The 15,735-nt window shown below is 28.7% G+C and overlaps 2 protein-coding genes across 2 annotated transcripts in view; both read right to left on the bottom strand.

Moving 5' to 3' along the window:
* LOC123227516 (putative disease resistance protein RGA1) overlaps positions 1-11,439 on the bottom strand; it is a 124,449-nt gene extending 113,010 nt beyond the window's left edge. The window contains exon 1 of the mRNA XM_044652458.1: positions 8,738-11,439. Within this exon, the coding sequence (XP_044508393.1) occupies positions 9,623-10,600 (978 nt within the window). The 5' untranslated portion in view covers positions 10,601-11,439 and the 3' untranslated portion in view covers positions 8,738-9,622. The remainder of the gene's footprint in view (positions 1-8,737) is intronic.
* The window catches only part of LOC123227490 (probable LRR receptor-like serine/threonine-protein kinase At1g56130), a 191,347-nt gene that overhangs the window by 27,547 nt on the left and 148,065 nt on the right, over positions 1-15,735 (bottom strand). The window lies entirely within an intron of this gene.

Below are 15,735 nucleotides of genomic sequence, written 5' to 3'. Positions count from 1 at the left end.
CTACTCCAAATGAAATTTAAATTCAATTAAAATTGTATTTATAATTAAAATTAAAATTGATATAAACATTTTATTTGACCACCATCATTAATGCCCAATTAATTTAAATAATATATAATTATGATATATTATTATATTATTAAATAATTTTAAATTAAATATAAAATAATTAAAGCAAAAACTAACATGTCACGAATTGTATTGTTTCTACCAAATCTCAAAACCCACGTATAACGAGTCGTTTTTATAGATATTTTTGTAAGTTGGTTTGCAAAAATATACTTTCTTTAATTTATAAAAAAATTAATTTTCTAATTTGTGCAAGTCTTCCCTTGAGGCAACGAGATATCTTATTTTATTTGTTGAGTTATGCCCAAAATTTGTGCATTGTGACGACATAACTCATTACTACATTTAAAATTAAACATTAATAATATAAGAACTCATCATTATTGGTATAGTTAGAATTTGTTAAAATATATTTTAAATATATGATTTTTTATGTTATAATATATCCAAAATTAATAAAACTATATGTAAAATTTTGCGTATAAAAATAATGTGTTCTCATGTGATTGAATATTATTTTATATTTAATTTTTAATTATCTAATCGAATGATGATACGTTATTGTTTGCGAAAAAAGTTATGTACATAACACTACTTTATCTTAAATATATGTTTTCCTAGGTTAGCATATATTTTTAATATATGTTTTCTTGTTATGCATTATTGTATATTTATAATGTTGATTTATGTTTTCTTATATAGAATTTAGGACTTTTATAAATTTGTATATCGTTCAGACAATTTTATATACCAAAAAATACAATTTATTCAATTTTCATCATAATATCAAAGTCGAACATTCATGTTAGTATTTCCTTTTGGCATACTCACACCGTCACCACCATAAAAAAATGAGTTCATTAGTGTAACTGCATATTCATGTCATCAGCTACGTGAAAAGTTGAGTTCATTAGTTTGGTATACCCACACTATTATTTATATGAAAAAATGATTTCATTAATTTGACATACTCGTGTGGTCACCTATGTAGAAGCATGAGTTTATTAGTTTGTTATATTCACACCGTCACCTATGTGGAAAGATAAATTTATTAGTTTAATATACTCACACCCTCATTTATGTGAAAAGATAGGTTCATTAGTTTGATATTCTTATGTTATCATTTTGTCAGTGACACCCTTTAACGCACTTTCATACCTTTTATTGATTAGTTAGCAGAAGTCTTCACCTTTTGGCTTGCATTACAAACTCAATTTGACAAATCTTTTGCTAACTTGAGTTTGAGGGGATGTTAAAATATATTAAAATATATTCCAAATATATGGCTTCCTATGTTCGAGTATATCTTATATATATGGTTTCCTATGTTAACATATATTTTTATGTTGATTTATGTTTTCTTAGATAAATTTGTTAGTGTATGCCGTAGAAACCAATCATATTATTGTTTTCAGGGCATTTCATCTTGTATTAAATATTAATAAAAGAAGTATTTTGTATTTCACATGTATGATATACCTCATTTTATTTATTTATTCATTAATTATATTGTATGCATGTGAATTGTTGGATGATATGGATCTTTGGAAGATCAAATCATTGAAGTGTTTACTATGTACGTGATGCTAATTAGGTAATGACACTGCACAATAGGCACACTAAATGCCTCTATTGACTGTGAAAGTCAATATCATGTGAATTAATAGTTAATGAACTAATTTGAGATGATATTAGTAAGAGTGACTGTGAAAGTCATATCATGTGAATTAATAGTTAATGAACTAATTTGAGTATGACTGGTAACGATGAATCACATGGATATGTAAAATGTAATTAATAATTCATCATAGGATTGCATTAGTGTACCATTAATCATTCAGCCTGAGATGTTACAACTGGATCTAATGTGGATACATATGTTTTATATGGTGTAAAAATATAAAACTATTCATGTCATGTATAATAAGCCAGATTGGTCATCTGTTGTTTGTATGCAGAAACAAGTGATAGTCAAGAAGGAACCTGTCAGCTCAAAATAATTTGATTTCAAATTCATATATGAATGTCCATAAATATTGGAAATAAAAATATCTAGTTAGAGTATTAAAAAAGTCACGTGAAAGTAATTATTATGACTTACATTTTTCTCATGTACTTTGAAAATCTTACTCTTACTTTTATGTTGTTTTAAGCATGAGTGATATTATGTGATCTTATAATGAGTATTTATTAATAATGATGTATCACTATATAATTGAGTATTATTTCAAATTTATAGTAGACTATTTGTGAATCTATTTTCTGTTGAAATAAGAACTTTATTAGAACTTCTTATGCTCAATCTCTTACGTAATTATCTCTATGGTGAGATTACAAAGAGCAATAAATAATTGTTTGTTTTGGAGTCATTAGACCTTATTTCAATCATGAGAGGAGAGATTCTTGCATAAATCGCTTTTTTTAGAATATCTCTCAAAGTTCAACTTGTCCTACAACAATTTGAGTAGGAAAATTCCAACAGGCCAACATTTTGATACTTTAAACCAACATTTTCATAATCAGATTAGATATCAACTCAATAGAGGGGGCAGTTTGACCGTTTGACTCTTGGTTAGACTAGTTAATTATTTAAAATTAATATTCACAATAAGTTTGTATAATTTATCATTAAATATATAATTTGAATTATTTTATCATTAAAATAAACTTAGTTTGATGGTATACATGCTTAAAATTGATACATGAGAACTTTGGTTTAAGTCATAATAATGAATTAAAAAAATTAATTTTTTATGTAACCCAATTCAAATCGTCCAATCCAATCCGATTTTACTTTAAAAAGGGTTTTCAAATGAATGTAATTGTTTTTGTTAGTAGGTAACGATTCGAATGATTGAACTGTTGATTTTTAAAAGCATGCTTTGAACATAAGTGGATCAACATATATCCGCAATGAATTGTTACATGGAGATCTCATTGGAATCAATTATACTAGTAACAACAATCCCTCAACTTCAGTAAGTGTTGAAGTTGAAGATGCTTACTGGTGGGAAAAGTTGTTTTATGCAATTGCAATTATCAGCTATGGAGTTGGCTTCTAGTAAGGGTAGATTCGAACTGAGTTAGTTTGGTTTGAATTGGTGTTTGGCTTGATTCAAACTAGAGTTTTAATTGGGTAGTTAGAGTACAATTTAGTTAAAATCACGCTCTAACAATACTATTCATCCCACTTGTATATTATTTTTCTTACAAGTGATACTATTCATCTCACCAACAACATTTTTGATCAATCTGAACAAGCCTAAGTCTAGATTCGACTCAGTTCGAATCTAACCCTAGATTCTAGAGATTTTTGAAGGTTCTCTTATTTGATGAGTAGCTGGAGGAACATGTTGGTGGGTTTGATGCAATGGACATGCTACATCTAAAAGGTCCATCTTGACCCAAAATGCTTCGGGAACTCCATAAATGTTATTGGGTCTATGATTTTCTTATGGAAAAGACCCAATTAGCATTTATTAAGTTTCGAGTGTCCAACAAATTGTATTAGAGTATAAAGTTTAAACGATTCCATCCAATTCACCACTAGAACACTAGGTGGAGGGACTTTACATACAGGTTTGTGATGAGGATTATGTGACAAAAGGCAAAACCCAGAGCATTTTGCAAGATGATTTCCCGAACATGAAGTTTTAGAATTATTATTTTGTTTTGAAACTTTCAAATTTTATATTGTAAATCATAGGAGAGAAATCACAAACATTAATGTTACAGTTGCTTGCAAGAAAAGCACAATAGAAATTATAAACCAAGATTGATTATCAGTTAGTGTCTTCATATTAAACAATACTTGATCAAGGCCTTTGTTTTTCAAGATACTAATTTACACAGAGGCGTCAAGTTCCCTTGATGCAACAACCGGATAATAAAAAGATTGCAATGTTGCTCTACAGATATGGTAGCTATTTCATTAACAAACTGATTTTTCCTTTGATGAGATCCTAGTGGAAGTTGCTTCACAGATATCGCCCTCCATTGAAAGCATATCCTGCAGTAGTAGATCTACGACCATAAATCATATCTCTCAAGCAAACTTGACTTATGAGACTTCAGCTATTATTATTTTAAAAATCCCTTGGACACTTGTCTTCTGTAACATCATTATTTCTTCTTATCTACATGTAAAAAGTTAAAAACATCAGTATTAGGCCTAAAATTCTGAGACCTACTACAATACCAACAATCATCACAGTTTGGTCCTTCTAACATGAACTAACGATGGTGTGAAATTTTGGGTACGAAAATTCAATTATATGTATATCAGAAAACATATAATGTACAATCATCATTAACTCATCTTACAACATATAATGCCCAAAGGAATCACATAGTGTACCTGAAATGACACTAGGATGCAACAAGTCCCTTTACCAACCCAAAAAGGTGGATTTAAAGATAGTTCTCAGATTCATTAACATTACATTTCTTTGTCGCCGCTATATTATTTCCGCCTGCTTCTTTTGATATGCCAAATTTTTGTTAACTGGAGAATTCCCTACAGGATCAATTACGAGAGTAAATAAATGAAATTGCAATGGTAGAAGCTGTGTATTCAAGGACAAGAACCAAAATTCTCCAACAAGTTCACCTGAGCATAGATATAAAAAACATGCCTTCCAAGACTCCTCCATGTTTGTGAGCCTTGATTACCAAAAAGTTGCCTCTACAAAGGACAAGCTTACATTGTAGGGTCTATTCTCCAGACTAAGTCCATAATATCTAAGTGATCCAGAGGATTGCCTTGAAGACTGATAAAGCTTTGGGGCTACAGTGCCAGTCACTTGTGAGCTGGTATTTTGAACATATGTGTCGAATCTGTTGATTGTCAATCAGAAAACAAATCAGCATCAATAATTGCCCCTTTTTCTGCATCAAGTAGATTAGAAGAAGCTCCACCAATATCATTGTTATCAGCCTTATACACTATGCTATCAACTTTCATTTCTTCACCACCACACTAGATTGCAAAACTTGAATCTGCATATTGCAAACGTATACTACACTATCAGTTTGGCCCTGTTATCCTAACTAGAGCTTAATGAACAAACAATTTACAAAGCAACAACAGCAATACAGTAGAAAGGTAAATTGGTAATATACTAAATTTTATAAAACAGTTATACAGCTGAAAGAAAGAAGCTTACAACATGGAGTATTCTTACTGCAGGGGAAATTTCTCTGCAGACAATTCAATCCGGGGAGAATACTGGCAAGCATAGAGAACATTACCAGTTATGTTTGTTAAAGCGCAGCATATCCCATTGTCGAGCCTATATATGTCGAGTCATTTTTTTCTTTCAGCAAGTGCATTCTTTCAAAAGAAAAAATCTGACATCTTATATTTTGAAAAAGGAACTACAACCAACCAGATGTTTGAGCCGTCAAAGATGAAATTGCTGGCCACTAGATTCCTGTTCAGTCCAATGCAAAGATTAATTATACTTCGAACTATGAAGTATACTTGCTAGGCATGTAGTACATCAAATCCCTGAACAAAATAGAATTTTAACACCAGATGAATGATCTGGAAACACCAGATGAATAGGAAACATATGCATATCAATCTGGAAAGAAACTATTCAGTCAAGACTTCCAATTGTTTTCATCAATTACTTACAATTATTGTCTAGATTTTTAAAATTTAATGGGATGGACTAACACCAAGATACATATTTGTAGCAGTAGTGCATTGTTCATTCTTCTTAGTTTGTATGATAAGATTTATTTCTTTTTCTTCTTAATCTATTCACGAAGCATTTGGCACAAATACCTCTTTTACATTTGAGCCTCTAAAACTTCCAAGGAAGATATAACGAATATTGACATATAACATCCATCTAATTTGACATGATATATACGCATAATTCTCAAGAAAATTGAAGCTCAAGCTTACATGTTTTTAAGATATACAACCTTTTGCTGAGGAATGGTTCCTGATAGGCCATTGTTTCCAAGAAACCTGGCCATAGAGACAACAAACAAAATAATGTATGCTAAACAAGAAAATAAGGGTAAGATAAAAATCTAAAATAAAAAAAACTAACTTAAATAAAATGGTCAAATCTTAAATATATGAAGGTAAGCTTCAACAAATTTACAAGTAAGAGTATCAATACTGAACAAAGCACTTGATATTTGACAATTAAGTTGTTGAAAACCAAATCCCTGCAGAAAGGGAAAAAAACCATTAAAGAAGACCCACGTAAACAATAAGAGACACACTCATGGAATTATAATACTAACTTACATTGTCTGTAAACTTTTATATTCTTCAATGTCAGATGGCATGCTAACATTGAGCACAACATTTCTAGGATATCCAGAGGGAGAGGAAGATTGATCAGTATTGAATGAATCAGCTAAGAAAGGAAATATTGCAGTACACCAAATGATAGAAAAAAAAATCAAACACCAGAAAAAAAAAGCAGCTTACAGTGTGGAGCACTCTTATTATAGGCCAAGTTTCTCCAAAGACAGCTCAATCCAAGGACATTACTGGCAATCATAAGGACATTGTTTTGCATCACAAATATCAACACCCTGTAATCTAATCCTTCGCAGAACAGAATTTCAACAACCATTTTTTCTTTTCCCCTTTCAATAAGAAAATTTAGGATCCCAGATATTAAAACTAAGGTATTATGGATCCCTAAGCTCGTTTCTCTCTTTAATCTACACATACAATAAAAACAATGTTTGACTTCAAGTTATTTTATAGAATTTCATTTTCAAGTTATCATATATCTTACTAAGAAAGATGAATATGCAAAAATTATATTTCAAATCTTGAGATGACAACGTCAAGGATGAAGATAAAATTAAAAAGGAAAAAAAAATAACTGTGATAATTGAAACCTAAATAGAAATAAAATCTGAAACTTTATTGGAATAAATATGTGTTGCCATAAAACAATTAAAACATAAACATAAAACTCTCTACATTCACAAACATTTATTTAAAAAAATAAGATCATGAGAAGTTATATTCACTGGTAAAGGCTGAATTATAATTGTAAACATGATATTCTGAATCAAATTACAGAGGAATATATGCTTTACCAACTGAGGTTAATTTTAAGGTGAGCAGAAAACTAAGAAATATTTAAGAAACCCAACAATTTGTACTATCTAAAAGCCAAATAATTTGTACCTGAAAAACATGAAGACAATAGATCCCACATCAATGCTAAATATGTTGAAGAACTAAAATGAATAACCCCTCCTGTAATTCAGTGGAATTAGTGCTCCAAATTAGGCTATTTCAAGTTTTCCCTGCATACATATAAAACAAAGAATAGGATAAGTATTGTGTTAGTACTAATTTTAAACCAAATGAAGAAGAAGAGATATGGATTGGTCATACGGTCATACCTAATATTTGGTTGACTTGATAATCTCTTCGTCAAGTTGAATGTTTGGGATATGAGCAATCTTGGACCAATCTTCACCTGTTCCTGGTTTGCACTTTTCCCTCAGTTTAGGACAGCCTTTAATTATTAGTTCCCTCAAAGAGTTGAGACGATTCATATCCTCTGGCAGAGATGACAATTCTGGACAGCCATGAATGAATAGTTCTCCCAAAGTGTTTGTCGAACACTGAAGAAGCCATTGCAGCAATTTCACCAGTTGTGGTAAATCATGGATTTGAATCAATCGAAGAGGAGGTCCTCCAGTCAATTGGTAGAATTAGGGTTCATAATTCATGGAAATTGAAGAATTTATGAGATTAAGCCTTGCTTATCTGATCCTGTGCTAAAATCAAGATTAAGCCTTTCACAATCTTTCAAACAAAGTTTTTCTTATGAGCTTAAGTTTCTTACACCACGTGGTAATGATATTCAAAATTCCAAAGTCTTTCAAGGGCTCTCAGGCAACCAATATCTTCACACAAATATTATAAATTGCTGCACTTGTGAATCCATAAAAATCAAAGATGTTGTTTTGCATCTCAAACACCAACACCCTGTAATCTACTCTTTGGCAGAACAGAATTTCAACAACTAATGTTTTTTGTTTTTAATCTGAAACTTTATTGGAATAAACTTAGAGTGTACTAATTGTTCATTTGAACAAAACTTTATTGGAATTATATTTGTAAACACCGAAATTCTGAATCAATCTAGAGGAAGATATGCTTTACTAACTGCACCATTTGGCATATGCATATATATATATATATATATATATATATATATATATATATATATATATGTATGTATGTATGTATGTATGTATGTAAAAACCCAACAATCTTTAAAATTGTATAATCTAAAAACAAAATGATTTGTACCTGAAAAAACATGAAGGTGTAGATCGAACACCTTAATACATAGAAGAAGTAAAATGGATAAATCCTCCAGTCAATTGGTTGAATTAGCGTTCATAATTCATGGAAATTGAAGAATTTATGAGATTAAAAACTCATACATTTGATTCAAGTTTCCCCTGCATACATTGAAAATAACAAAGTTGAAGAAAGGAAGGAGAAACAAAGAAGTTAAGTTTTGTAGCTGTTCAAATTTTGAAATTCATATCTGATGATAAACCAATCAAATTGTTACCAAAAGTTTTGACTTGAAACAAATAATTATGTCAAGAATATTTGCCTACTAACTGATTAAGGAGAAGAGATATGGATTGGTCATACCTAATTTTCGGTTGACTTGATAACCTCTCCATCAAGTTCAATCTTCGGGATATGAGCAATCTTGGGCCAATCTTCACCTCCTTCTGGTTTGCATCTTTCCGTCAGTTTAGGATAGTTTTTAATTATTAGTTCTCTCAAAGCGATGAGATGATTGATATCCTTGGGTAGAGATGACAATTCAGGACAATTCCAAACCCCAAGAGCTTGAAGTTTTTGCATTGACTCTGGTAGTGCCTTCAAGTTGGAACAATTACCAATACGCAAGGTTTGTAGCGTGTTTGTCGAACTGCAAAGAAGCCATTGCGGCAATTCCACCAATTGTGGTAAATTATCAAATTTTAGGAATCGAAGGGAAGGCCCTGTGCTATTGAGTTCTTCATGATTGTGTTGCTTATCTGATCCTATGCTCAAATCAAGATTAAGCCTTTCACAATCTATCAAACGAAGTTCTTCTAATGAGCTTAGGCTTCTCACACCACGTGGTAATGAGATAAGACTTGGACATTTATAAATGTATAGTCTTTGAATGGCTCTTAGGCGACCAATATCTTCACACAAATATTCTAATTTGCTGCAATTGTAAATAAATAAAATTCGAAGAGAATTCAAGCAGCCAATTCCATTATTTGGTAGATGCTTTTGCACTGTGGTTAAGGCTAAGGATCTGAGACTAATTAAGTGCATAACATCTTTGGTTAACTCTTCTAGTTTCTCGCAATCAAACACTGATAGATATTGCAAACTTTGTAGCTTGTAAATAGAACTTGGGGGCTTTTTTATTTTCGGGTTATATGATAGATCCAACTATCTCAAATGCTTCAGATTACCAATTCTTTTAGGCATTGCTTCAATACCTAAATCAGATAAATGTAATAACCGCAAAAACTAAAATCTTGAGACAATTAATTCTAAAAATGATTGGCTAATAGTGATATTTTCTCCAACACGTGTAAAAAACGTAATGCTTCTTAAATTACCCCTTTCACTATTAATTTGGTTAGGTAAAAAGCTTGGAGCCTCTTCTTTACTTGCATCCAAATGATATAATAAATGTCGATAAGAAGTTTTGGTAGTAATTTGGTTACTCCCTTTCACTATTAAGCCCTCATTTTGGAACAACAATGTGGCAACATCATGCATTAGATCATGTATTTTAACTGAATAGACACCATTTTCAAAATCTTGAATATCTTGAAAGAAAGATCTCAACATTAATTCTTTTATATATTGCATACCAATAGTTTTCAAATCTTCATTTTCATTGTAGGCTTTGAGAAGCCCGTTGGCCATCCAAAACTTAACCAAGTTAATGTTATAAAATGTGAAGTCTTTTGGAAATATAGAGCAAAAAGCAAAACATTGTTTCAAAGGAGGCGACAAATGATTATAACTTATTCTTAGAGCATGTAAAATACTATTATCCTTTTGATCTAGCTTCCATATCTCAGTATCCCTCACATTTATCCAATCTTGTTCAAAATTTGAGGAATGAAGAAGACTTCCTAAGGCTCTTACTGCCAATGGAACACCTCTACATTTTTTTACAATTTCTTTTCCAATCTCTAAAAGGTTGAGATGTTGTTTTTCTTGACCTTCTTTAAATGCATATTTAACAAATACTGACAAACATTGATTGAGAGAAAGACCTTTTAACTTATATGTAGATACATATCCCATAATTGAGGCAATATGATCACTACGTGTAGTTACTATGATTTTACTTCCACTAACACACTCCATTAGTAAATTTCTTAAATCATACCACAACTCATAGTTTTCATTCCAAACATCATCCAAGACTAACAAATATTTTTTATCTCTTATAATATCACGTAGGATTGTTTGCAATTGGTCCATACTCATGTGATTATATTTTTGCCCAATCGTAGAATTGATAATGTCAATCAAAAGCCTTTTAGAGAAAATTCATCCGACACACAAATCCACATCTTCAACTTAAAATAATCACTTACTTTGTCATCATTATACACCAATTTAGCAAGCGTGGTCTTTCCTAAACCTCCAATTCCAACAATAGAAATAACAGAAACATTTTCATGACCATCACTTGGACACAATAAAATTTTCATAACTTCCTCTTTATCTTTATCTCTACCAATAACATCTGAAGCACGCACAAAAGAGTGGGTTTCTCTCTCCCAAGCTAAAATATTATTACTATAAATTTTCTCAGTGAGATTAAAATCATCATTTTTAGTAGCTATTTTTGCCAACCTTTTGTTAATCTCCTTGGTTTTATGGCCCAACCTAAAACAGAAAATGATTGGATTTGAAGATGAAAAGAAGTGGCATACCTTTCTTGAAATGCTTTGACCATTCATCACTTGCTTACACATATCTTTCACCTCAATTTCATCCAAAACATCTTCAACATCATAGCAAACCTCCTTAAGCTTTTCCAGCCAAACTCTGAGCCTCTCATTTTGGGTTTGTTTCTCCTCAGCATCTAAGAGAACAGCTTTGATGGTGGTTAAGGTGCCAGCAAGCTCTTGTACATCATTCCTGACACCCCATCCCAAGGAGATTTCATTGGAAAAAAGGGACATCACCTTACTCAAGAGTTCCCTAGCAACAACAGAGACAATTGTTTCTGCTATATTTTTTAGAGAAAGAAAGTTGCAGGTTGTTGTGATATTATTGAAGGGACGAAAATGGATTGTTGTATGAAATAATGATAAGAGGGCAAGACAGATATATATATATATATATATATATATATATATATATATATATTTTTAATAAAAGTTGCAACTTGCAAGCTGTATGAAACAAATAGGAAGAAAACAATTACGCGTATGAACAACGGACCCTCTTGGGCTCCATTCCAGGCCCCATTTTCGGCTCTATATCTGACTTTTCCTTAAAGGGTATGACTCTTCCTCCACTGTTAATGTGTTTTCGCACTTTGAATTCAGCCAAATGGTGGGCTATCGCTGTCAAGTTCTCAACCGGCTCTTTTTGTCTTTATAATTTAGCTTGTAGACAGGACTTCTATTTCAACAGCTTTATTGAATTTAACCTAAATCTAAAATAAGTGAATATTTATATATAAATCACATCGAATTATACAATTAATCAATTGAATTAGTCAATTTAGCAAGATTGCAGATCAAACGTTCCACTGGATAAAGCCAAAGTTGAATTGACTTCTCTTTCTTTCTAAGAGGACTAGGATTCTGTCATGGAAAATCTTCGGTACTACGTCAACCATTAATTTCTTGAATATTATATTTCAATTTTAATTTAATTTTTTTCATAAAATATTATGTTAATTATAATCACGTATGATAATGGCAAAATTAGAAAATAATTTTATGAGAAAATGATACCCAAAAATTAATTTTGTCAAAGTAATATCTAAATACTATTTTATTTGTATAAATATAACATTTGATACTAAATTATCACTTTTTTTTTTAAATTAAAAGGGTTAATTTTATTTTTCTATTGAATGTATCAAATATTAATTTTTTAAAGATTTTTTAATTGAAATTATCAAACTTTAGAATGTTCTTATTAAAGATAATAAATATTTATTTTGCTTATTAAAAATATCAAATTAATCTTTTACTTTAAAAACAAGACAATAATCCCAATTCTATTTATTTGATATCTTTTATAGAAAATAATGAAAATTTGATCTTTTCAATAGAGATATTTAATTTGGTTTTTTCGTAGAAAAAGATTATAGTTTTGTATCCTCAAATGTAGGTACTCCAATAAAATTATATGAGTGATTTAAATTATAAATAAAATTATATTTAATCATAGGATAGCACATATCTAAAGGATAATTTAAAAAAGAAATGATTTTATTAAGAAGATATATTGAAGCTTCAAAGAGGAGTCACGATTATAAGAAAGTATTGTCACTTTCAACAATAACTTGGTGTTGAGTACATTTTCTGTATCTAATAATTTTTTCTTCATTCACTTTAATTTTTTTTTCCACTCATGGCTGCAGAAAATAATGTTCTTATATATTAATTTAAGAAACAACAAAATATCACTCAAAACTCAAATTTGGTATTGAAAGAGAGTTCAAATATAATGTTAAAAAGGTAAAATTTTATATCAATAAAATTATACGTATATATGTTTGTTACATAGATGTTGTATTAATATGTGATTGAATAATTTTGAATTAAAGATAAAATAATACTTAATTATATAATATCTGTATATTCAAATTATATATAAAAAAATATGTACATATATATTGTTTTTTTATATTATCCTTAAATATTTCACCGTTCTAAAAATATTATATTATTCTATGAGGATGTTGATAATCTAATTGGATTTGTTGACCAAAATCACACAAAAAAAGTACATTTTTACCAAACTGATCAAATGATACATTTTTTATGTGATTCCATTTGTGATTTTTGGTTAAATCACACCATTTTGAGTGCAATTTCACATGCAAAAAGGTATAATTTCACATGCAAAAAGCTATAATTTCAACATGTAGATTAATATCAATTTAGGCATTAATACTGAAATATTATCATATGAGTAAGTATTATTTTATAATAAAATTATGTGTACAAACAAATTGTATAAACTTATTTATATAAATTGAGGTGGTGTAATTAAGTCATATGGTTGTTTATTTCTTCTTTCACTTCAAAATCATCTAATGGTATACTATAATATTAGTTTATATAATTTATTTGTATTTATAATATTATTAATTATTTTATTCTTGAATAAAATTATGTGCACAACTTTTATGTATAATTTTATACACAAATAATGATGTGTTATTTTGTGATTTAATATTATTTTTATTTAATTTTTAACTATCTAATCATATGATGATATATTATTGTTTGAATACAAAATTATATACAAAAATTATACATATAATACTATTCTTATTCTTGATTTCGAATTGTTAATATATTATCATTTATACATATTATAAATTTATATAATTTTATCATAATTTATATTTATTTGTATAAGATATGAGAAGAGCTTTCCTATTGGACTGTTTTCAATTAAAAAAACTAAAAAAAAAAATTGTGTCACATGTGTAAAATAAATTGGCCAAAACTTATTTTCATGGGAGACTTATTTTGACAATTTATTATCAAAAATGATATCTACCTATCATTTAATTTTTATTAAAATCAAATATTAATAATAAATTTAAAAATATTGTTTAATTAATAATAATAATAATAATTAAAACTTTATCATATTTTTTAATTTAATTTTAAAAATTTATCAATTACATTTAACATATTAAAGGACAGCGTGAGTCCCACGAATATTCATCAACCATGATAGAAACATATAACTATAAATTCAAATTATTAATTATTTGACAATCTTTAATAACAAAATAAAAAAGACATTTAGATTGTAATTAAAAAAAATAGATCCAAAACTGTTGAAATTTCGATGAAACGTTTTTGGTTGCTTGACTCTTATGATAGGAGAAGAGGTTTTTTAAGCTTTTTCATGTTAGCTATGAGTCATTTCTCCAATTAATTAGGTTTAAATTATTCACATCAAACATGTGAATAATAAAATGATATGTATTTAATTTAATATATAAATAAATATATATTTGATATATATAATTATGTAATTAAATAATTTTGAATTAAAAATAAAATAATATTTAATTATATGATAACATACATAAATATATATTTATTTATATATCTAAAATAGATATATATAATATTATTTATAAGTGTATTAATAAAGTAATAAATTAATAATTAGATTGACACCGATTGATTGAGTGAATCGATAACATAATAAAAATTTTAAAAAGGATTTCATTTACATTGATATTATCATAAGATTAACTTAGTTTAATCTTGAATTTATTTAGTTTGATAACTTAAACATGTTTAAGTCATCGAGGTTTAAATCATAATCCTATCTAAATTTATCACAAAATTTCGATTGAAATTTGTAATGGAGCTTGAATAGATAACGTACTGAATTTATCCAATTCACCCGACCCAAAACATTGTGGATATTTGATGGGATGGTCAAGTCTAATTAATACAAAATCCTGTGACGGACCAAAAGTCTTTGGCTAGAAATGAATGACATCACTGCCACCTCATCATCACACTTACTTTTATTCACCTAATCTTTTAAAAATTCTATTTAAACCCCTCAATTTTTCCTCATGGCTTTTGCTTTTATAATCCAAATTCTAAAATATTTAATAAATTATATATTTTTATTAAAGTTAAGCTATATTAATAAATAGTTTAGGAATTATACACATACAATCAAGAAATATACAGTTTTATAAAAAAAAAATTCAACTCTAAAATTTATGATGAATATTTACGTAATTATTTCTATAAAATTCTTTATATCTAAATTTTTACCTATGCAAAATCTATTATTTTTGACAAAATAAATAATTTTACCAATCTAATCATGGTTTATTATAGCTAATAAATAATTTTTGTCAACTAATAATCATATTTCTTGTTGGTTGAATTTTTAATGAAATGTTTGATTAAAAAATATTTGTAAATCTAAGGTTATTAAGATAAGTGATAAGAATAAATTTTGTATTAAATTGAGTTTTTTTTTTTTGGTAACCAAAGATTTGTCCATATAATTGTGTTCTAATTAATCTATATAATCTAAAAAAAATTACATGCATAAAAAATAGTCAATTTTAATTAATTTAGATGAGAGTAAAGGGGTACTCAATTTTTCAAAATTACAGGACTTTAATGTACTTTTTCAAATAAGGGGTCTACGAAAAAATGGACTTTGTAAAAATATGCAACGTCAATATCTGGCATTTAAAACGGCCCATGTGTCAAAATGTGGTGGGAAGGCAATAACTGGCGGTAAGACGAATGTAGGACGCGTCGTCGACTTTCAGGATCCGGCAATAAATGAGGGTGGAAAAATCTAGAGACTTACATGGCATTTAAAGAGATTGTCTTCTACTTCAAATGAAATTTAAATTCAATTAAAAT

The sequence above is a fragment of the Mangifera indica genome, chromosome 10 (assembly GCF_011075055.1).
Source record: "Mangifera indica cultivar Alphonso chromosome 10, CATAS_Mindica_2.1, whole genome shotgun sequence".
Classification (NCBI taxonomy): domain Eukaryota; kingdom Viridiplantae; phylum Streptophyta; class Magnoliopsida; order Sapindales; family Anacardiaceae; genus Mangifera; species Mangifera indica.
Note: the sequence above shows the minus strand (reverse complement) of the source record. Positions and strands in the feature narration are given on the sequence as shown.